The 21,176-nt window shown below is 60.5% G+C and overlaps 1 protein-coding gene across 2 annotated transcripts; it reads right to left on the bottom strand.

Annotated features, from left to right (window-relative positions):
• Window positions 1-4,165: 4,165 nt before the first annotated feature.
• SUSD3 (sushi domain containing 3) lies at window positions 4,166-21,015 on the bottom strand. 2 transcript variants are annotated; one of them, XM_030293289.1, is made up of 5 exons: window positions 20,881-21,014; window positions 9,917-10,105; window positions 8,290-8,434; window positions 7,758-7,910; window positions 4,166-4,843 (listed from the first exon to the last, which is right to left on the bottom strand). In XM_030293289.1, the coding sequence occupies exons 1-5, from the start codon at window positions 20,966-20,968 to the stop codon at window positions 4,651-4,653; spliced, it is 768 nt and encodes a 255-aa protein (XP_030149149.1). In that variant the 5' UTR covers window positions 20,969-21,014; the 3' UTR covers window positions 4,166-4,650. The 2 variants fall into 2 exon arrangements, with proteins under 2 accessions (XP_030149149.1, XP_030149150.1); XM_030293290.1 differs by lacking the exon at window positions 7,758-7,910 and having other exon boundaries at window positions 20,881-21,015.
• Between the last annotated feature and the right edge of the window lie 161 nt (window positions 21,016-21,176).

Here is a 21,176-nt window from a genome sequence, read left to right as displayed (position 1 = left end):
CTCCACATGCTGCCCTGTGCATCTTTCTGAGTTCTGTGAACGACTCTAGCAAATTAGTCCAATCTAAGGAAGGGATGGTGGGAACCTCTGATTTACAACCAGTTGGTCAGATGCACAGGTGAGAACCTGGATTTACGGCTGGCGTCTGCAGCATGGCAGGTGGGGGACACTCTAGGACAGCCCGCAGCTTGTGGGATCGAATTCTCCTGGCAGACAGGGTCAGCAGTGAGTTGAACTGTAGGCCACTCTGCTGGTTTCTGAGAACTGCTTGTTGGTGTGCGGGGAAGCCCCCTCCACACGTTGGAAATTGGTTGCACAGAACATTAAGGACCAAGTGAGATAAGCTGACACAAAAGGTCAAATACTGGAGGATTCCACTTACGTGAGATCCCTACGGCAGCCAAGTCCATAGACAGACAGTGTGGGATGGTGGGTGCCAGGTGCTGGGGAGAGAGGAGACAGGGGAGTGTTTAAGGGGTACAGAGGTTCAGTCTGGGAAGATGGGAAAGTTCTGGACACATGTTGGTGATGGTTGTACAAGAGTGTGAATGTACTTAATGCCCCTGCACTGTATGCTTAACAGTGGTTAAGATGGTAAATTTTTATATTATGCATATTTTACCACAATTAGAAATTCAAAACCCCAAAGCCACCCTGTGGTAGGGTTCTTTCTGTGTGGAAATTCACACGTGTGTGCAGGGTGGTGCCTGGATGGAGGCAAGGAGCCTAGGAGACCAGGAAGCTACTCCAACAGTCGGGGCGACAGGAGCCAGAGGCTGGATACACCGAGTGGGTTCCACATGGGTTTTGAGGTTGAGTCACAAGGACTCGCTGCAGGACTGGATGTGGGGTCTCAGAGAAAGTGGAATCGGTGTTTGGGCCTGGGGGAGCGGAAGGGGCAGGTAGAATCAGGAGTTCCTCTCTGCTGAGTCCAGAAGCTGAAGTGCATCTAAATCCCTGAATGTTCAGGCCTGAGGAAGCTAACGGCTCGCACGTTGTTTCCCGGGCCGCTTACTTTTGAGTCACAGCCACTTGCCAGACGTATGTGTGGAGATACCCCTGGAAGATTCCAGCCCGGCCTCTGCTGACAAGGGCCGCGGGGCAGATGTGCCCAGCAAACCCACAGAACCAGGAGACGAAATGGTAACCTGGCGGCTGTGGTTTTAAGCCAGAGTTTCCCGGTGGCTGGCTGTCCAGCAGTGGATAAATGGTACACACAGATAACCAAGTTGCCGAGAAATGGGCTCACAAGGCAGTTTTCCCCCAGCCACTGTCCCCCGAGCGGGGGACGTTCTACCTGGGATGGGGTGCTGCCTGACGCTGCTCAGCCTCTTCTGGGGACAGGAACGGCAGCGCCCCAGTATTGAGGGCTGACTGGTGTTCTCTGATGGCGTAGCTATCCTAGCACCTCAACACCGCGGGTCTCGCGTGTTGGAAGGGCCGGGGCAGGCCTCGAAGCACGTGCGGTGGAGAGGAGGAGGGCACACCAGGAGAGTCACCCTCCTGGCCCGTGACGTCAGTCTGGTCAACGCGTGGTGCGCGTGAGTGAGGTGCGTGCCCCCCAGGCCAGAGCCCTGCCTTGAGGGACCCTTCACATCCCTTCCTCTTCCCAGAGGTCATGGACCCCCGCCTTGGGATGGGGCTGCTCCCCCAGCTGGGGGCCTGTGACCGCACTGCGCGAGCAAGAAATAAACCCTGAGGCTAGGGGGCTGCTCCCGACTGAATGCTCGTGTCCCCCAAATCCGTGGATCGAGGCCCTGCCCCACGGCTGTCTCTAGAGATGGACCTCTGAGGAAGTACTGAGTGTAAACTGGGTCCTAAGGGTGGGGCCCTGATCCCTACGATTAGTGTCCTTGTAACCAGACACCAGAGAGCCCACCGCCCTGGTCACCCAGCACGCGTGAGGACAAAGAAGGTGGCTGTGTGCGAGCACGAGGGTCCACACCAGAACCACGTGGGCTGGCACGTGGGTCTCGGGCTCCCAGCCCCCAGGACCGGGAGATAAATCTCTGAGGTGTGCCTCCACCCCAGGGCCTGGGGCTGGCACAGGGCTTGTTCCTCGCAGCAGCAGGACCCTTCCTGAACACCGCGATGACCTGGGTGGAGAAGCTGGCCTGGCAGCATTGCAGGCACGAGTGGGGGTGGGGGTGGTGGCAGGTGCCGAGGCCCCTCCGTGGGAGTGAGCTTGGGGTTTCCAGAAGCAGAAAGAAAGGTGTTCACTCCTCTCTTCCCAGTACCAGGTGGGACTGGTTTTGGGGGGCTTGGGGCTGGCTGCTTCCCTGTCCTGTGCAGCTGGGTGACGCCTCTCTGCCCTGAACCGTCCGGGACGCTCCCAACCCACCAGAGACCCCTGGCTGTGGCGCACACGGATTCAGAGCCCAGCGTGCCACACGGCTGAGGCCTCCCGCCCCCAGGTCTCCCGGGCAAGGACTCTGACACTCGTGCACCTGCCCCAGCCGGACCCCATCTGTCACCCTCAGCTGTTAGGAATGGAGAACGGGGCCGCCCTCCTTGGGCCGCTTCACCCCAGTCTTCCCGTCCTGCGCTCCGGGAGCCCCGGGTCAGGACCCGGGGACAAAATACTTGCCTCGGCAGGACTTGAAAGCCCGCAAGGAGCACAGCAGTTTCTGACAGCGTCACGGCCGCCCTCTGTGGGGTCACGGCAGCTTGTCACCCCAGCCCGGCCCCCCGCAGCTGAGCCTGCAGACTCGTCAGAGGCGCGTGGCCCAGGGGCACGGCTTGCCACTGCCAGAGAATCTGGGGAGAGCCCAGGTCTGCCGGGGACACCATCATGTGGAGCCTGCACCGCTCAGGTTGAGGGCTGGGAACGACGTTGCCCAGCTGGTGTCCCCCGGCACCCCCCATGGGAGCGCGGCGTGAAAGCTGCCTCGTGCCCAGGTGAGGGCTGCACACACCCTCTGGCCTCACGATCCCACCCTGAAACCCACCCTACAGAACAGCATCCCAGGACAGAAAGGATGTTGGCACCAAATGCAACAGCTGAAAACCACCCAAGGGTCCCTCAGCAGGTGGCTTCCCAAAAGAGCCAAGGGACAGACAGACCAATCCGGGCAGCCTGCATCAGGATATATTTGTAAGTGATGGGAAACACCGCAATCACGGCTTCAGGGGGGCAGCCCAGGCTCCTGAGGACCACAGGCTGCCCTCCTCACGGCCCCAGTGTGGCTGCGGAGGCTCCGGGCAGGAAGCAGGGAAGGTCAGAGGGCAAACCAAAGTGACTTTTCTCAATGGCCAGACAGATCCCACCCCAAAATGCAGGAGACTGGAGGTGGGATCTTAACCGGCCCAGGACAGTTGTGGACGTGGAGGGTGGGACCTAGCAGCCCCCAGGAGCCACTCAGAGGCGTGGCTGAGCAGTGAGCCCTGAAGGAGCAGAGCAGCAGGTGCAAACGTTTAGAGCCACACCTGATGGGTGTGGACATACAGGTAAGCTGTCTGTCTGTCCCCTCAGGAAGAGGGGCTGGGTGGTAAGAGACAGGACATCTTCTTGTCAAACTGCTTTGACGAGTTCGGGGTTGGGGGACTGTGATGGCTTTGAAGGTGTCCCCCCGTGCCCGGTCCTCCTCCCATCCAGAAGTGGAGTTCAGCTGCCCCCTTGCTGGCTGGCATGCAGCAGCAGTGACCCGGCAGGACTTCCCAGGCCCCGGAGGGCATGGCTGGCACTCAGGACTCTCACCGTGGACACCAGCCCCCAGTGTCGAGTGCAAGGAGACCCGGGCCACTCGAGACGGCCACTGCCGTTGAGGTCTCTGTGAGCAGGCTGCTGATGGCGCTGCCCGACGGAGCCCCAGCAAGCCCGGGGCCCTGAGCGGCAGTGACAATAAGGGAGTTGTTTTACACCCTGAGTACAACAGAGATTGAAAATCAAGACAGTGGTCTTTTGGGGCGCCTGGGTGGCGCAGTCAGTTAAGCGTCCGACTTCAGCCAGGTCACGATCTCGCGGTCCGTGAGTTCGAGCCCCGCGTCGGGCTCTGGGCTGATGGCTCGGAGCCTGGAGCCTGTTTCCGATTCTGTGTCTCCCTCTCTCTCTGCCCCTCCCCCGTTCATGCTCTGTCTCTCTCTGTCCCAAAAATAAATAAGTGTTGGAAAAAAAAAAATTAAAAAAAAAAAAAAAAAAAAAAAAAGACAGTGGTCTTTATCTTTGTTTTCCCAGTGTTAGAATGGTTTATTTCCCACCTCTCACCCCTCGTGGCTACTGTGCAGGTAACAGGGGCAGCACCCCAGCTGGGCCCCTGCTCACAGGCCCCGGCCTGGCCCGCGGGGAAGATGAGGCAGCCAGCAGGAGCTGAGAGGCTGGCTGCCCGGCCTCCTGCTCTGCTATAAACGAGATTTGCTTAAAACGTCCTCCAGTTTCTTTAAAGGAGCAGGCTAGGCAGGGCTGCACCTGGTTCCAGAACCTTTCGTGCCGGTTCCAAGGGAGCCTATCTATAAAAACTGTTCTGGCTGGGCGTCCCCGGGACAGGACACCCCACTGGCGTCCCCAGCTCAGCACCCTGAGGGATCCCTAACCCCAGAAGGTGATTTCACTGACCACTCTTAAGCTGGGCACAGGTGGATATGCAGGTGGCTGGGTGGTGGGGTTGGCCTGGTCTTCCCAGTGTGGAGGGCAGGCTCTGGCCTCTGCCTCAGTCACCCCGGGACGTAGGCCGCATGCTGCCTGGACATTCCCGCAGCGGGCCAGGAGGCAGGCAGGGCGTGCCCCGGGTCCGCCGTGTGCGCCATCAGCTGGGCACGGGGTGAGCCAGCAGGACGGGTGGTCCAGGGGTCCTTGTCCACGCCACGGGCCATGCCAGCCATTTCTCTGGTGCCCTCACCCGGGTCTCTGCAGGAAGAAGAGGCAAAGCTTGGGGGAAGAGCGGGGACCCCGTGTAACCCGACACTGCCCCCATGCCGGGCACCTGGGCCCTGCCTTCAGTGGGCTCGGGGCAGGGTCAGAACTGCCCTGAGCCTGAGGAGGCCCCTCCCTGGGCCTCAGACCCCTCACTCGTATGAGGTATGTGGTCCAAGGAGCAGCATTGCCCACCTTCCAAGCTGGGAAGGGGCTTCCTGGGGCGGTGCTGGGGAAGGGGGCTTATTCAGCGTGTGCAGAAAGCACAGGGGCCGGGCCTCTCCCCGGCCCCGTTGCTGGGGGCAGAGACAGCTTTGCTCCTCCAGGCTGTCCTCCGGTGGCCTGGGGCCAGATCACCCACTGCCTGTATCTCCGGTTCCTCTGTGCATCCCACCTCCAAGCCACAAACCAATCACACTCTTCAGCCTGACCAGAGCCTGCACCCCCATCCACCGGGTCGTCTCCTGCTCACACTGCCCTGCTGCTTCCTGCCCCCACTTAAGATGCTGTCTCTCTCCTTCCCCCAAATGCAGACTCTCCCCATCTGTTCACCACAGGCATCACCTCCTCCAGGAAGCCTGCCTGGATCTCTGCTCCCCCCACACTTAACTCTCAGAAAAGCTCTAGGAAGTAGTAGGAGTTAAGAAGTTATGTTGGTTTGATGAATAAGTAAATGAACCAGTTAATTAATTAGCGGAGAGGAAAGACTGCTTGGTGGGTGAGGCTGTGGACTTTGGAGCCAGACAGCCAGAGTCCAAACTCGGCTTCACGCTTAGCAGTTATGTGCGATTCTGGACAAGTTTCTATCAAAATGGGATGGAAACAGTGCCCGCTGCTAAGGTTAGAGCAGCACCTGGCCTATTGGGAGTTGCTGGGAAACATACAGAAAACAGGAATGCCGGGGGCACATCTGGCCTCCTCCAGACAGCCCCACTGACCTAGATGGGGGGCTCGAGGCCCTGGGCCTTACCTAGGAAGGCACATCCGAGAGACAGCCGTTCCTCCCCCACCGAACTCGTGCGTCCCCAGCTAAGACACAGCACGGTGTGTCACAGTCTGTAATGGGAAGGGAAGGTGCCACCGGGTGGGGGGCGATGGAAAAGCTCTGAGACCTGCCGGGGGGAGGGGGGGTGCTGACCGTCCGCGAAGGGAACGCATCAGCCGAGACCCCACGGTGCAGCCGGAGCAAAGAGGCAGGCACTTGCGGCCGTGGCTACGCTTCTGTCCCAAGGACACACAGAGCTCCCGGAACAGCCGTCACCAGCAGGCGACACGCAGAGTAACCCCGAAGGACTAAAGCCAACAATACAACTGACAGCGATGGTGTGGGGAACACCTCAGCGTTAACCGAGGGGCCGCCGAGGAGCATGAAGCTGCGCCTGCTAAGGGAGTGAGCGGGAGACAAGTCCTGACACCCGGTGACGGTGCAGCTGCTGTGAAACGGCTCAGATAACTTGTGCTGGGCTCCGGGGGAAAGAACGTGGAAATGAAACCATCCAGACTGTTGACCTCAACAGTCCATTCTTGGGTGGTCCCAAATGTCATCTTGAGAAAGGAAAACCACTCTAAGTAAGTGCAGACATTCACCCAAACCCGAGTGCAGTGGCTGGAGCATCTGGGGCGACGCTCTGGGGACCGCGGACCACGTGGTGCATGGATGGAAAGGGGGCGAGGCAGCATTTCTGCCACGCCACCGTGACGTGCGCCTAGTGTGTGTCTAAGGTGCATCTGGAGCTCCAGGGAGGGAGACAGGAAATCAGCGCCTCCCCGTGGGCCAGACTCCACACTCCAGCCATCGCCGGGCCCGGGAGGTCGCAAACAGACACGGGGCCAGACCACCGCACCACAGTCGCGCCTCAAGACAAGGGCAGGATGAACGGTGACGGCCGGCACTCCCCGAGCCCTGTCCAGCCGGCCCAGGCACTGCTAAGACCCTGGCCGTTTGACAGAGGACCCTGAGGCCGCAGCAGCCGCCATGCGGCAAGGCCACCGGACGGGGACAGGTGGACGGAAAGGACTAGAGCCTGTGGAAACGTGAGCCCAGATGAGGTCGGGGACGGTGACCGTGAGCATGACAGGGGGCCCATTACACTTTCCGTCTGCTTCTGTGTGCTCCTGACATCTCCCCAAAATAAAGTTCAGGAAAGAGTTCAGAGTGACGTGCAAACAGCAAAACCAAAAAGACAGTGAGTAAACAGCCAGAGCTCATCCTCATTCCTCACAACAGGAAGGACAGAGTCGCGGCACAATTAGAATCACCACGTGTAACCCCCAGGCCACAGGTCAGGGCCGTGGGGGGAGCAGTATGGCCCCTTGCAGAGTCCCCTCCTCATCACGTGACGTGGACGCCTCAACCGAGAGGCCCCAGAGCACGTGACCACGGGGCGCCAGCCTGACCTGCGTCTGTGACCCACAGCAGCGCCACCAGGGGGCACATCCGGGAGATGCAGCCTGAGTGTGGCCATGCAGAAGCCTGGCGTCCCAGAACCCGCAAGAGACAAAGCTGCCAAAAACAAACAGCCCGCCCCACTGAAGGCGCCCGGAGCCCCAGCGCTGGGGTCAGAGGGCACATGCTGAAAGCTAGAAACACCGGGAGCTGTTGTATCTGCAGCCCACGTGCAGTCTTGACCAGACTCCGGGAGTCAGAGGAAGGGACATAAGAGAAAGTCCCCGTAACGGTTCAGAAAGTCTGTGTGCCCGTGCAAGAAACACAAGACCCAGAGCCCTGCTGCGTCCCCCGGGAGGGGACCTCCTGTCTCTGCAGGTCTGAGTTCCCAGGATAAAGGCACTGGGTGGTGGGAGCTGAGGCCCAGGTAAGGGTGGACAGCGTGTGGGATGACGGGCGTCCCGACCGAGCTGGGCCCCCCACCCTCACGCCCAATGCCCCCCTCGCCGTGCCCGTGCCCACGTGGTGAAGCTGTAGTTGTCGTGCGCCTGGCCAGGGCGGACCCCGGGGTCCCTGCCACCACCGCCGCCATTGTTCGGGCCCTTGAGGCCGAGGTAGGAGGCCTGCACCGTATCCAAGTCCCCGGCTCTCAGCTGGAGCCACAGCTGGGTTGCCCTGGGGAGAGACGGGGGAAGGACATTCAGGATGCCAAATCCTCTGCAAGGCGGTTGATGAGCCGGACTCTGGCTCCTCGCCCTGCTCACCCAGCACCGCGGAGCCCAGGCCGCGAGCGGACCCAGACTGAAGGAGGCCCAGACCAGACCCATGTGTGCGGCCTGGTTAGGAAAGACCTTCCAGAGCCGCGAGGCTCTGTGAGTCGCAGGCTGCTGCGGGGCAGCACTCGGTAGCCGGGCTCCCTGAGGAGCCAGGGCAGCCCCAGCGCCCCTGGACACCCGCCGGAGGCCCAGGGCACGGATGGCAAGTGCCCATGGAGCGCCCTCTGCCCTCAGGCTCGGGCGGCAGGGAGGGCTGGAGGCCGCTGGGGCCAGCGTACCTGTCGGACGGCTGCTCACTCCTCTTCATGCACCTCATGAGGCAGCAGGTGAGGAAGGCCACGGACATGAGTAGGATGACAGCGCAGCTGACGATGGAGGCGATCACGGCCACCTTGAAGCCGAAGGTCTCGTACGGCGGCACGGCTGTGAGGGAGACAGGGCCACCTCCTGCACAGGGCTCGCGAGGCCCTCGGCAACCCCGTTCCGTGGGGGAGGCAGGGAGGTAGGTGCTGGTGGCTGGGGCTGTCAGGGAACACTGTCCCCTAAAGGGGGGGGGGGTGCTTGGGCAGGGTTTCGGAGGGTGTGTAGGAGTTCACAGCAGCACACCCGGAAAAGCTCTGAAAGGAGTTCAGTGATAGCCCCCTGGTTCCATGGCGGCCCCATGCCAGCCGTGGCCTGCTTCCACGTGCTCCAGGCTGGTAAACCCTTCAGGGGCCCACGTGCCTTCTCAGTTCACTTTCCAGGAGGCTCAAAAGCAAGAAGAATGCCTGTGTCTGAGGCCAAAGGGCCTTTGCTGCTTAACAGCCGTGTGACCTCAGCTATGGGTCGAGCAGTGTTCTACCGCCTTCTAACGGGCATCCTGGGAAGACAAGGCCCAGGGTCCTAGTCTGAGCAACACTGCACACCCTGCCCTGCGGTGACACTGCTCACGCCCCGCCTCCACCCCCATCCCCTGCCCCAGCTGAACACAGGCCACCCAGACCCAAGAGCTCTCCCGGCCGCCCCCGCAGCTGTATATCCATCTTCTGGCCCGTGGGGGTGAGGGGAATCGTGTGGGGCACTTCTTAGGGCCTTCCTTTCCTGCCCGGCCACGACAAGCACCCAGAACACAGGTGCCATTGTCTTGAGTCCCACCCCAGAGCGAGGGGCCAGCGCAGCCCGGGTCCCCCCTCCGCAGGGAGTGCCGTATGAGATGCCCATCCCGAGGGCTATGGGCCCTCAGAGAGAAAGCTCCTTGTCAGTGAATCCCTGTCATCTTGGAGCCTAATCCGGATGGGCGCCCTCCTTCTCAGAGACTGATCCAGCGCATGAGCATTTGAAAGGCTCTGAGAAGTGCTCTAGCCTATTAATCCAGCATGTTCCAAACCGTGTTGGCTACGAAGCCCTCTTTGATGCCCGACACACGTCAACACGATACAGTGACCTCCCTTTGGAAAACCCTTCGCCACCCTGTACAACAAATACAACTCGAAAGCTAGAAAGCCATCTCGTCCCCTGACGGGGAGCCCGGGGCTGCGAGCATCCTGGCCCTCAGTGTCCCCAGTTCTAGAATCCATAGCACACACAATATCCTATTAAGGTCTGCTGCATGGGTGCATAAAAGAATGAATGAACGAACAGACAGACCTGCCCGCTTAAAAGATGACGAGAACAGCTCAAACAAGCTCTCGGTGCTGACAGGCCAAGTCGGTGGCAGAGCGAGGGTTGAGGCTGCTGGGCCTGGAGTCCGTGGGCAGACGTGGGGCCCAGTGGGGGCTGTCCAGCTGCCAGCAGCGGGGTCGGGACCCTACAGGGGCCTAGCGGGGACTTGTACCCACCGCATCCCCTCCGTGGACGCTCACGCCCCACGTGACGGGACCAGCCGCCCCCCACCCCCTGCGGGTGCTCAGGGGAAGCGGGCCTCACGCTTGCACACGGGGCTCACTGAAGACCACTCGGCGATGCTCCCCTTCCAGGCACAGGTGAGGAGGCCGGACCCGACCATCTGGTGGCCTGAGGGGCAGTGGAACACGAGGACAGTCCCCACAGAAGTGCCGTCGCCACGAAGGACTTGAAGGGTGCCCCGCGGGGGCGGCTGCACCCGTGTGCACGTGCCTAGGGAAGAAGAGAGCAGAGATGAGGACCCTACCCTGGACGCAGAGGCTGGGAAGGAGCCCCGGCGGGGAAGGGCACTGATGCTCCAACAGCCACACGACGCCCTGGGTGAGGTGCCACGGCCCAGGCCATCTGGCGTGGCAGCCACTCGGCCGGTGGCCTGGGGGCCGACGCGGACAGATCCCCACATCAAGTGAACTTTAGAGGTTCCAAAGACCACAGTGTTGAAAAAACGAATCTGTGTCAGAAGACAAGAAAAGCAAACCCAGGTGACTCTTGAACAACTCGGTTTTGAACTGCTCGGGTACGCTCAAGGGTGGACTTTTTACAGGACAGGGCTGTGAATGGATTTTCTCTTACTTAGGACTTTCTTAATGACGTTTCTTTTCTCTAGTTTACTTTACTGTAATCATACGGCACATAACCCATCTAACATGCGAGATAGGTGTGAACCAGCTCTTGATGTGATCAGTAAGGCTTCCGGCCAACAGTAGCCATTAGTGGTTAAGTTTTCGGGGAGTCAGAAGTTATATCCAAATATCAACTGCATGGGGGTCAGGACGCCTAACTCCTGTGTTGGTCAGGGGTCAACTGCACACAATTAGTATCTAAGCGTAGATCCAAAGGCAGAAGCAAGGAAAAAACAGGGGAAGGGAGAGACGGGCAGTGTGCGTGAAAAGTAAGAAAGGAGAACTTTCGTTGCTCCAATAACTGAGACACAAACAAGCTCGGATGAAACAACCAGGAAGAGATCCGGAGAGCGCAGGACGAAGGTTCAACCCCCTTGCTGGTTGGCATCTTCGTACCCATCCACAAAAGCTGACCCCAAATAAAAAACAACGGCTAACGTGGGAACACGCGCTTCACAGAAAAAACACAAGGAGCCGAGAAGCAAGAATCTGTTTCCTCACAGTAGCTGAGGATGTGCGGATTCAGAGACCTCGTCTCTCACCCCTCGAGCTGGCCAATCGTAAGAGAAAAAAGACCATGTGCCAAGTTCAAGAGGCCAGGGAACGCCCGCTCTGCGTGGATCCAAACCTTTCTGGGTGGGAAAACGTGTGAAGAGCTTTGGGTCGTGGATCATCCGAGAATTTAGCCAAAGGAAAGAATTACGAATCTGCAGCCAGGATTTCTACACCAGGATGTTCACCCCCACGTGTACAGAAACCACCAATGTGCCTGGCCGTGGACCTGTGCGGCCAAGCAAGGCATAGCCTGGTGACAAATGCCAGCCAGCCGTCCTTCCATAAGGACGTACAGAGACGGTATGAACGGAGTGGCAATCGCAGCACCGTCACAAGACCGCCACAATGACAACAGCTGGCACTTACAGGGAGCCTACGGAGTGCCGGATGCTGAACGCACGCCTTACGTGCACTGACACGTCAACCTGGACAGTGCCTTCCTGGGGAGCCACCATTCTCCCCACTTGACAGGTTAGGAAACCGAGGCACAGGGTGGCTAAGTCACTTCCCGAGGCTACACAGCTCCTGTGTTGCAGGGCAGGGATTCGGAACCAGCAAGACGGCACCAGGCTACCTTCTGAACACGTGTGTGCACACGGACACATGCACGCAGCCACGTGCCCTGTGTCCGGCTCCCCTGCTCAGCACAGTGCCCAGGGAAGGCACCAGCCATGACATCCTGCCGTCAGCCTGGCACGCTGTGACCCAGCCAAGCTCCTGCACTCGCCAGGCTGCGCGACACGTGGCCTTTCCCGTGTTCACTCGGACGGCAGCACCAGGCCGGCTCCTTCCGTGCTCCAGCCCTGACACGTGGACACTTGTTGATCCACAGCCAACTCGCCAGCCAACCCTGCGGGCCCTGCTTTCAAAATCTGTACCCAGGACACCCCCCGGGGGCTAGAGTGCCCCCCAAGGCCACGCCCACCTGGAAACAGCCCCGGGGGCTCCATGCGTGCCACCATGGCACCCCATTTCACATAGGCTGTGGGAGGAGAGCACGCCCAGGACCGCCCGGGGCAGCGGCTGTCACTCGGGACAGCCACACACGCACATGCCTGGCACGTCCCACCTGTCCAGAGGGGAAACCAAGGCAGGGGGAGGTCAAGCCACCCCTTGTCCAGCTGTGCTGGCCTTGCCCCACTCAGGGCGAGGTTGTTAAGGGGGCAGCAGCCTGAGCATCGGCCCCGCTTCGTGCTGTCAGGAAAACAGTAGGAGCCGCGGCTGCCCCAGGCCTCACCACGGGCAGTGACTGTGAGTGACAGCATTTGGCTGTGCTCTGCCACGCCGCACTAGTCCACCCCTTGTTCTGCCCCACCGAGAACCGGGGGCAGGGGGGCTCACGGGCCGAAATGTGGGGCAGAATGTGAGCCCGGGGCCCTCATGCTTTGTGCAAGGGGTGGGGCGCTGACTCCCGGATCAGCTAACACTGGGAACCTAGTGGGTGCTTGGCTACAGCCCTGTGGGCAGGGCAGTCCATCACCACCTTACAGATGGGGAAACTGAGGCACAGCAAGGCTGGGTGACACACCGCGGGAACTGGCCGCAGCTGTCCCCGTCTGTCCTGCGGCTGGGAGGATGTGGGCCCCCGTCTGCGGGTGTCCGACACCAGCATCACTACCCCCACCAGCAACGCAGCTCTGATAGAATGTTCTGGCCAAGAAGCACCCTCACTCCTAGCCTCGTGCAGCACTCCTAACCATCTCAGAGGACAGCGGAGAAGAATCATCGTCTCCGTTTTGCCGCGAGGAAACCAAGGTGCCACAGGGGAGGGGCCCGGGACTAAGTCAGCAGCAGAGCAGGGGGTGTGGGTACCTGTCCCAGAGCAGGTCTTTCCCTGATAGACGGCACTACCAAATTACTAAGACGGTGTCAACAATCACAAAAGAAAAGAACACGTAAATCAGAAAAGAAAAACCAATGTCTCAGAAACCAGGGGAAGGGCAATTAGTTTAAAAAAAAATTAAATAAAAAGCACTCACATCAGAAAAGAAGCAAACCTCCATTTGACACCATCTCGAATCCAAAAATCCCCAGGCATCTACTAAAAACCTACAGAAACTCGTAAGTCCAGCAAGGCTGCAAGATGCAAGCCCAACACCCGAAAATCCATCATATTTCAGCACAGTGGCAGGGAACAAAGTGGAATAAAGAAAGCAATTCCATTTACAAGAGCGTCCGAAGGAATACATCGCTTAGGAATAAAATGAACAAAAGAAGAGTAAAACTTAAACCCCGAAAACTACAAGACACTGCGGGCGGAAATAAAGGTCCTGCCCAGAGGTGAAGTCGCACGTGCCCGCGGGCCGGGAGACTGACCGCCACACTAGCCTCGGCTCCTCTGCAGACACACCACAGCCCCTCCCAGAGTCCCAGCTGCTGCCTTTCCAGAAACTGACAGGAGGGTCCTAAAATTCTTTTTTTTTTTTTTTTTTCAAAGTTTATTTATTTTTGGGACAGAGAGAGACAGAGCATGAACGGGGGAGGGGCAGAGAGAGAGGGAGACACAGAATCGGAAGCAGGCTCCAGGCTCCGAGCCATCAGCCCAGAGCCTGACGCGGGGCTCGAACTCACGGACCGCGAGATCGTGACCTGGCTGAAGTCGGACGCTTAACCGACTGCGCCACCCAGGCGCCCCAAGGGTCCTAAAATTCTTAAGGAAATGCAGAAAACCTAGGACAGTTCCAACAAAAACTCTCTTGAAAAACATCAAAGTTGGAGGACTCACACTTTCTTGTTTCGAAACTTTCCACAAAGCTACGGTGAGAAAGGGACAGACCCGGAGCCAACGGTGCAGAAGTGACAGTGCAGAAATGAACTCTTAAAGTCAGGTGAACTTTGATGAGGGCACGAGGACCGTTCGGCGGGAAGAGAACGGTGTTCCAGCAGCTAGCGCTGGGCAACCACATCCACAGGCAAAGCAGCGCTGGCCCTCTCCCCACACCAGACACAAAAACGAACTTCAAGTGAATCCCAGACCTAAACGTAAGAGCTAAATCTGCAGAACTCTCAGACGAAAGCAGAGGGATAAATCTTCCCGACCTTGATTCGACACCAAAAGACTAACGACAAAAGCAAAAAATAGATAAATGGGACTTGACTGAAATTAAAAATCTTTGTGCTTCAAAGGCCATGATCAAGAAAGAAAGAAGACAAGCTACAGTGTGAGAAAATATTTGTCAACTGTACATCTGATAAAGGACTTGTGTTTAGAGTGCGGAAGTTATTATGCTGAATTATAAATGAAAAAAATTTTTATTTGAGAGAGAGAAAGAGTGCGTGCGAGAGTGGGGAGGGGGCGGGGAGGGGGCAGAGGGAGAGAGAGAGAGGGAGGTGACAGAGGGAGAGAGAGAGAGACTCTTAAGCAGGCCCCTTGTTCGGTGCAGAGCCCAAGGCGGGGCTCGATCCACCAGCCTGGGATCATGACCTGAGCCGAAATCAAGAGTCGGCCGTTCAACCAACTGAACCACCCAGATGCCCCGTTACGCTCACTCCAACATAAAAGACAAATAACCAAATTTAAAAATGGGTAAAGTATCTGGACAGACATTTCTCGACAGACATACCAGTGGCCCCCATAAGCACATGACAAGATGCTCAACGTCCTTCCTTCAGGCAAATGCAAATCAAATCACCAGGGAGTCCCTGCTTCACATCCAGCAAGCACCTGTCCCTGAAAAGGACCAGGTGTCCCCAGGAGGTGGAGAACCTGGAGCCGCGTGCCCTGCAGGTGGGAACACAACACGTGAAGCCCCCTTCCTGACAGTCACACGGGGCGTTACCACGCGGTGCAGCGCCGCCCCGCCCAGCAACACAACCGAGATGAAAACACACCCACACACAGACTTGCACACACACACACACAACAGCGTCACTCACGAGAGCCAAACGGTGGAAACCACCCCAACGTCCACACGGATGAGTGGACAGATAAATAGAAAATGGTACAAGCCCCGCTGGAACAGCACCAGACGACAAAAAGGAGAGGGGCAGCGACACAGGCCACGGTGTGGCCGAACCCTATGAGGACAGGACGCTCGGTGCCTGAGCCAGTCACAAAACCTCATGTTGTCAGACTCTGTTTATAGGAAGTGTCTGGAAGAGGCAAGCAAATCCTCACAGGCGGAAAGCAGATTAGCCATGGGCGGGGGGTGCGGGGGGCGTGGGGGGGAGACTGCTGGAGGGCGCGCGGCTTCTCTCCGGGGTGATGAAATGTTCTAAAACGGACTGTGGTGATGACCGTACCTATCTGAAAACGTACTATAAGCCACTGAGCTGCACACGTTAAATGCACACTTTAAATGGGTGAGTGACATCTCAATAAAGCTCCTAGAAATTCCAGGAAAATACTTGTGTCAATCAAAGAAGTGCAGATTTGAAATGCGAGGTATTGTTTTGGCCCCTTAGCTTGGTCAAGATGGAAAAGACTGGCGTACCGGGGCGGGTGCGGTGTGTGTGTGTGCGCGCAGAGCCCCGGCGTGGAGGGCAGGGGACCCACCCTGTGCCCCCAAGGTGGACGCTGCCCGCTTCCGCTCGCTGACCTGGGACTGAACACTGCAGACTCTGGGCTCTTAACTGACCGCCACACTTGGCCTCGACAGGCGCCAAGGCAGGAGCGACGGAAAGGCTGTCCCAGCCACCGGGCTGCAGCCAGCGCCCCCACCAGGACCCGTGGACACGGACACCGGCTGTCCTCCCCGCCAGGAGGCGGGCGGGGCATTCTGGAACCGGTAGACGGAGCAGCCACAGGCCGGCCACGTGGCCCCTCCCCCGGGGTCACCAGGGAGCCAACACTTCCTAGTCCTCAATTTAGAGCCGCCACTTCTGCTTCTGGGGCTGGGGCCGCTAAGCAGCCTCTTTCGGTGCTGCCCCGTGTGACCCGCCTGGGGAGGGGGCTGGCCAGGGGGAGAGGCCGGGAGCGCTCACAGCACCCGCACCAAGCGCCCGGCCTGCACACCTAGAACTTTCTCAAGAAGGTCAGGAGCCCTGAGGGACGGACCAGAGCGGCAGCAGAGGTGATGAAGCAGCCTGGTGAAGTGTCAAGGGCAGGGTCAGGCTGGGAGGTGTGGTAATAAATCCATTCAGCTCTGCGGGTGCGTCTGTGATATTTAAGACAAGGGGAGAGAGCCTCCAGCCAGTGTCACTGCTGAATGTCGCCGCCTGGCAGCCAGGGCCCGGCCCAGCCCAGACCCCTCGGGCTCTGCGGCACCCCCCCCGCCCCCGCCCCCCGCACCTGCTGCTCTGGACCTATGACCCATCTGGAAGCACCCAGACAGCACTGCCATCTCAGGAACTGCTTCGCCCTGTGTGCACGGGTTGGGGGAGGGCCCCGCTGTCACTCACATCCTGTGCTGCTGCCGGTTCCCGTGGGGGTGGCCAGGATGCCCATCCTGGGTTTCTCCACCCAGGGGATGGGTCACACATCTGAAAGGAGAGAAGTGATTCTCCCTAAGGTGCTCAGAGCCATAAAGGGGACAGAGAGAGGGGTCCGTCAGGGAAGGGGGAGGGGCGGCACCGACCCGCAGACAGGAGACAGGATTTAGAGCCCACCCAGTGAGCACACTGTGGGGTGGGGGTCTGCGGGTCTCCGAGAGACTCAGAGTGGGGGGCTTTAAGTGCAGTCCTGGCTCCGTGCCCCAGCCCTGCGGCCTCACACTCTGCATTTCCAGGCAGCGAGCCGAGCTCACACCCGTCAGAGGCAAGAGCCACAGCATCAGTGTGTGGCCGGCGAAACACGGGGCCAGAGGCATAATCGTGGTGAGAGGAGGGGGAGGAGCCCTGCCCACTACCTGCCCAGAAGAGGGGAATGCCTTCCCTGGGGGGCCGGCCGGGAGCCCCACGTCCTGGACAGGATGCTGAGGTGGGAAGGTGCTCCTGCCCCTGCTGGGAAGCCCCCAGCCCCCAAACCTCAGGCCCTCTCCACAGGGTCTGACTTGAGTCCTGGACCTGGGCCTCACCTTGCTCAGACTCAATTTCCCTATCTGCAAAACAGGGTGAACTGCCCCCCCACCCCCCGCAAGGGTCATGAGAAGAGTAAGGCCACCCCAGGGAGACCTCAGAGCAGTGCCTGAGCTCAGAAACACTCCCCAGGAGGGGGCTCAATGCCTCATTCTGAGCACCCAGCCCATGGCACCCCAGACACCCCCAGGCTCCTATGGGTCTCTTCCGGCATCCCTTCCCTGCGCCCAGAAGGCCAGCGAACACATCTCTGGGCTGAGCCCATTTTCCAGATGAGGAAACTGATGTCCCCCGTGTACACTGGCAGGGTCCCCACGAGACCCTTCCACAGAACTGGTGACACACAGCCAGGGCAGGGAGGTGGTTGAGTGCCAAAGGGCTGCGGGGGGCTGTAGTCACGTCCACCCAAGACCCCCTCCCAGAGACGTCCTGAGGAATCACCACGGCTGGCGGATGGGCCAGCGGGCCCTTGACACCATGGCCCTCGACACGGCAAACCCAGCTTCTGCTCACAGCCCTTACTGACCCCTCCCCGTCCTGGAGACCCCAGACCCCATCACTGGCTCCCGACAGCCCCTCCCTTGATATCTAAGAGGCAAATCCCACCTCCTCCTGTCGCTGCTGAAAACCCTCACAGACACCCCGCTGCCCCTGGGCATCCGGCAGGACACCCTCACGCTGTCCTCTCCTCCAGGCCCCTCCCACCTGTGGCTGGCCCAGACACCTGGCGCTGCACCCCCCCAGCCCTTCTCTGGCTGGACCTATGCACCCCTCAACCTTGGGTGCATTGCTCCTTGGGCCCTTCGTGGCCTTTTTTTACGACCTCTTTTTTACTAGGTGCAAATAAATCTTAAAGCAGGAAAAACAAAGTAAATGGATTCACTGCAAAGAAGACACAAACCCAAACCACACCCTAGGGGCTCCCTGGACAGTGAAGGGCAGACTTGCCCTGGAACGCCCCTTGTCCCCAGCTCCCGCCCCAACGGGTCCAGGAGGATGCTCCCTCTCATGGGGAGGTGGGGTGCAGGGCCTGCGGTGGTGCTTCCCCAGCCCAGCCCCGCATGGCCAGCAGGGTGAAGAACAAGTCTGTTTGTTACTTTTATCTGGAACCTTGGGCCACAGGCCTGCCTGCTCCGTCCTCCTCCTTCCCGGAGCCCACACTGCCCTCAAACCCTGACCTCCCCCCCCCCCCCCCCCCCGCCGGACCTGGTAAATCAGTTACTTTTTTCCGTTCTGGGAAGAGGTGCACTGGGACTGGGACGGGGAGACAGGTTGCTGGGCCCGCTCACCACGGGCCTGGGTCCCTGCGACACTGGAGAGTTGCTTCCTTGATCTGCGTCTGGGTTTCCCCCAAACGGAAAGGGAAACCCAAGGAGGAGAGTTCAAAGGGTGACATGTGCTCTATGGAGGGTGGGACCCCCAAGACCCCAGCAGGGGGGGACAGCCACACGTGGGGGGGCCCACAGCCCCGGCTGTGTGTCTTCAGGCTAGATACTCGCCCTCTCTGAGCACCTCTCCTGTCCCCTCCGAGGGCAGGCCCGGGCCTCGGGCCTCGGCCACAGTGGAGACAGGGTCTCCCGGCACGCCCCCCAGCTGGTGGGTCAGCCCACATTGGCGGAATCCCCAGTGTGTTTCAGAGCAGACCCAGGCTGGTTCCCACCCAAGAAGAGCTGCCACCCAAAGCTCCAGGGGCGGGGGAAGGAACGTGAAGGCAGAAGGCGGAGCTGGACCTCCGAACACGGAGGCCACGCTTGAATTCCCACCACTCCCCCTGGGCCTCGGTCTGTCCTCTGTGAAGTGGGCGCAGGTCACCGGTGCCGCAGGGATATAGGAGTCACGCCCTTGGCACGCCCTCATCATCCGGGTCCTCCTGCAGCCCCCTTCCCAGGCATCTCCTTCAAGGCCCTTCCAGAAGTGGGAGGGGGTCACCTCTGGCTGCTGGAACCGTGTCCTTCCCGCAGGGCTGCGTTCCTGCACAATCTCCCCCATCAGGGAGTGCTGGAGCGGCCCGGGATGCGGGCCAGGGCCGGCGGGGGCCTGTGGGCAGCGGAAGGGGGCCTCCATGGCGAGCTGGACACCCGGCCTCCACTCAACAAACACTTAACCCCTGCTGTGAGCCAGCCTCTGCCCTTCACCAGCCACACCTGGGCGAAGAGGGAAGAACGTGGACCCCGGCACGCCAGGTCCGTGCGGCTAGACGTTGGAAGAGCAGAGTGATGCGTCCATTTTACCACGGCAAGGAAAAACACGCCCCCCGCCCCCACTGCTAGGTTGTAGCGTGTGCCAAACTGTCACAACCCCACAGGGACAAGTGGGTACACATTTCAAGCTCAAAAGACTGGGGCCATGGGGCAGGGGGATGGTGGGGTCTGGGGTGACTGTGTTACTCTGGAGCAGAACAACTGTGGCGGGGGTGGGGGGTGCACAGGCCCTTCCTGACTCCCCCTGACTGGTCCACAAGGCCGGGGACAGGCATGCAGGGCCCACTAAGCACGTGGGGGAAACTGAGGCCAGAAGCAGAGCGACACATCCCAGGTGAGAGGTGTCTTTCAACCCCAAATGCTGGGGAAGGGCTAATGGGCTGGGACCCCCAGGGCGGCCAGAGGAGTCCGAGCCCTAAGATCGGAGGCGGGGAAAGCCTGAGGGCGGGGACTGGCCTCTGAGGCCCCACCCCCCACCCCCAGGATTCTCAGCAAACAGTCTTTTGTATGCAGACACATCAGGGCCTCCCCTTCCCCGTCCTAGGCTGCTCTTGTGCAAGTCTCTCCACCTCTTGGTCAACACCCACCTCCCCGGCAGTGGGGCAACACTCACTCGGTCGTCACACGCACCAAATTCGGTATTAGGGGGACAGGGAGTCAAAGAAAATAAACCCACCTCACCAGGCCAGGCTGCCCCTAGAGCCAAGCACCCCTCCTCTGCCGGCAACTTGCCTCCTTGGGCCTCAGTTTCCCCATTTGGAAGGAGCTGCCCGCCAGGGCCCCCAGGGTGGGCACTGTTTTAAGCAGGACTGGCAGCACCCAGGGGGGCTTCTCCAGGCCCCGCTTCCACCCGTGCGAAGAGCCCAGTCCTGAGCCTGGCCTGGGCCACAGGTGTGCAGAGACCTTCAGGCATAAGGGGGAGGGGGCAGTGTCCGCTAAAGTGAGCCTCGGGGACCTCTGGTTCTGTTTCTCAGTTAGGCTTTAGGCGCATTCATGCAGCAAAGCCAGCCTCCAAACCTGGGGCTTCGGACGAGCTGCCCACACCGCAGCCAAAGAACGAAGGTGAACCCTCTTCAAAACATTCTCGAAATCAGTCACAAAGTACGCTAAGTGCCAGTCCTCCCACTTCCGGAGACCCCAGACTTCGTCCCTGGCCCGGGAGCCTGGCGACCGCGGAGAGCCGTTCCCCCGCCAGGCTCAGTTTCCTCACCTGTGGACTGGGGGTGGGGGCCAGCCGGGGCACCGGAGCGCCTCCCCGCTAAGCGAGGCCGGGTCCCCCCGTCGGCCGCACCGACTTCCCCTGCTCCGAGCGGGGCGCGGGCGGGGCGGGCGCCGCAGCGGGAGCGGGCGCGCACCTGCGCGGAGGGGCGGCTGGCCGCCGCCGCCTGGTTTCGGGCCGCCTGCAGCCGGGCTTCGGCTCCGCTGGGGCGCCGGCTGGGCGGGAGGGGAGGGTCGGAGAGGGTCGTCCTCGGGCGGGTCTCGGGCTGTGGGCCTCCCCGGACGCGGCCGTGCGCCCCTTCTCCCGGCTGCGCGCCCCCACCGCCACGGCTGTGCGCACCCCCTCCCCGCTCCCGCTGCGCCGCGCGCCTCTTGGCTTCCCGGTCCGTGAAATGGGTGCAGAGCCTCGCTCGTGGCCCGCAGCCCCGGCGCTCACCTGTGCCGTTCCCCGGGGCGGGTTCGGCGTCCGCCGCGCGCCCCCCGGGCCTCGCCCTGCGGCGAGGGGTCGAGGCCGCCCCGTGCATCCCTGCGCTCCTCGCCGCTCGGCGGGGACCGCGGGGCCTGAGCCGGAGGGGCGGGGCGGCCCGGGACACGTCCCCTAGGGCCGGCCCCGCCCCGTAGGTCGGGGGCGGGGCCGACCCCGCGGGAGCCCCAACCCCCCAGGGGGCAAAGCTGGCGGTGCAGGAAGTCTCGCTCCAGGGCTCTGCACGGGCTTTGCCCTCGGCTCCCGCC

The sequence above is a fragment of the Lynx canadensis genome, chromosome D4, assembly GCF_007474595.2.
Source record: "Lynx canadensis isolate LIC74 chromosome D4, mLynCan4.pri.v2, whole genome shotgun sequence".
In the NCBI taxonomy this organism is placed as follows: domain Eukaryota; kingdom Metazoa; phylum Chordata; class Mammalia; order Carnivora; family Felidae; genus Lynx; species Lynx canadensis.
Note: the sequence above shows the minus strand (reverse complement) of the source record. Positions and strands in the feature narration are given on the sequence as shown.

Coding starts and splice junctions, on each gene's coding strand:
- SUSD3 (XM_030293289.1), bottom strand. CDS start 20,968: ATGCACGGGGCGGCCTCGACCCCTCGCCGCAGGGCGAGGCCCGGGGGG. Junction 10,106..20,880: donor CGCCCCGGGGAACGGCACAG/GTGAGCGCCGGG, acceptor CTTCTTCCCTAG/GCACGTGCACACGGGTGCAG. Junction 4,844..7,757: donor GACAACTACAGCTTCACCAC/GTGGGCACGGGC, acceptor TTCTTCCTGCAG/AGACCCGGGTGAGGGCACCA.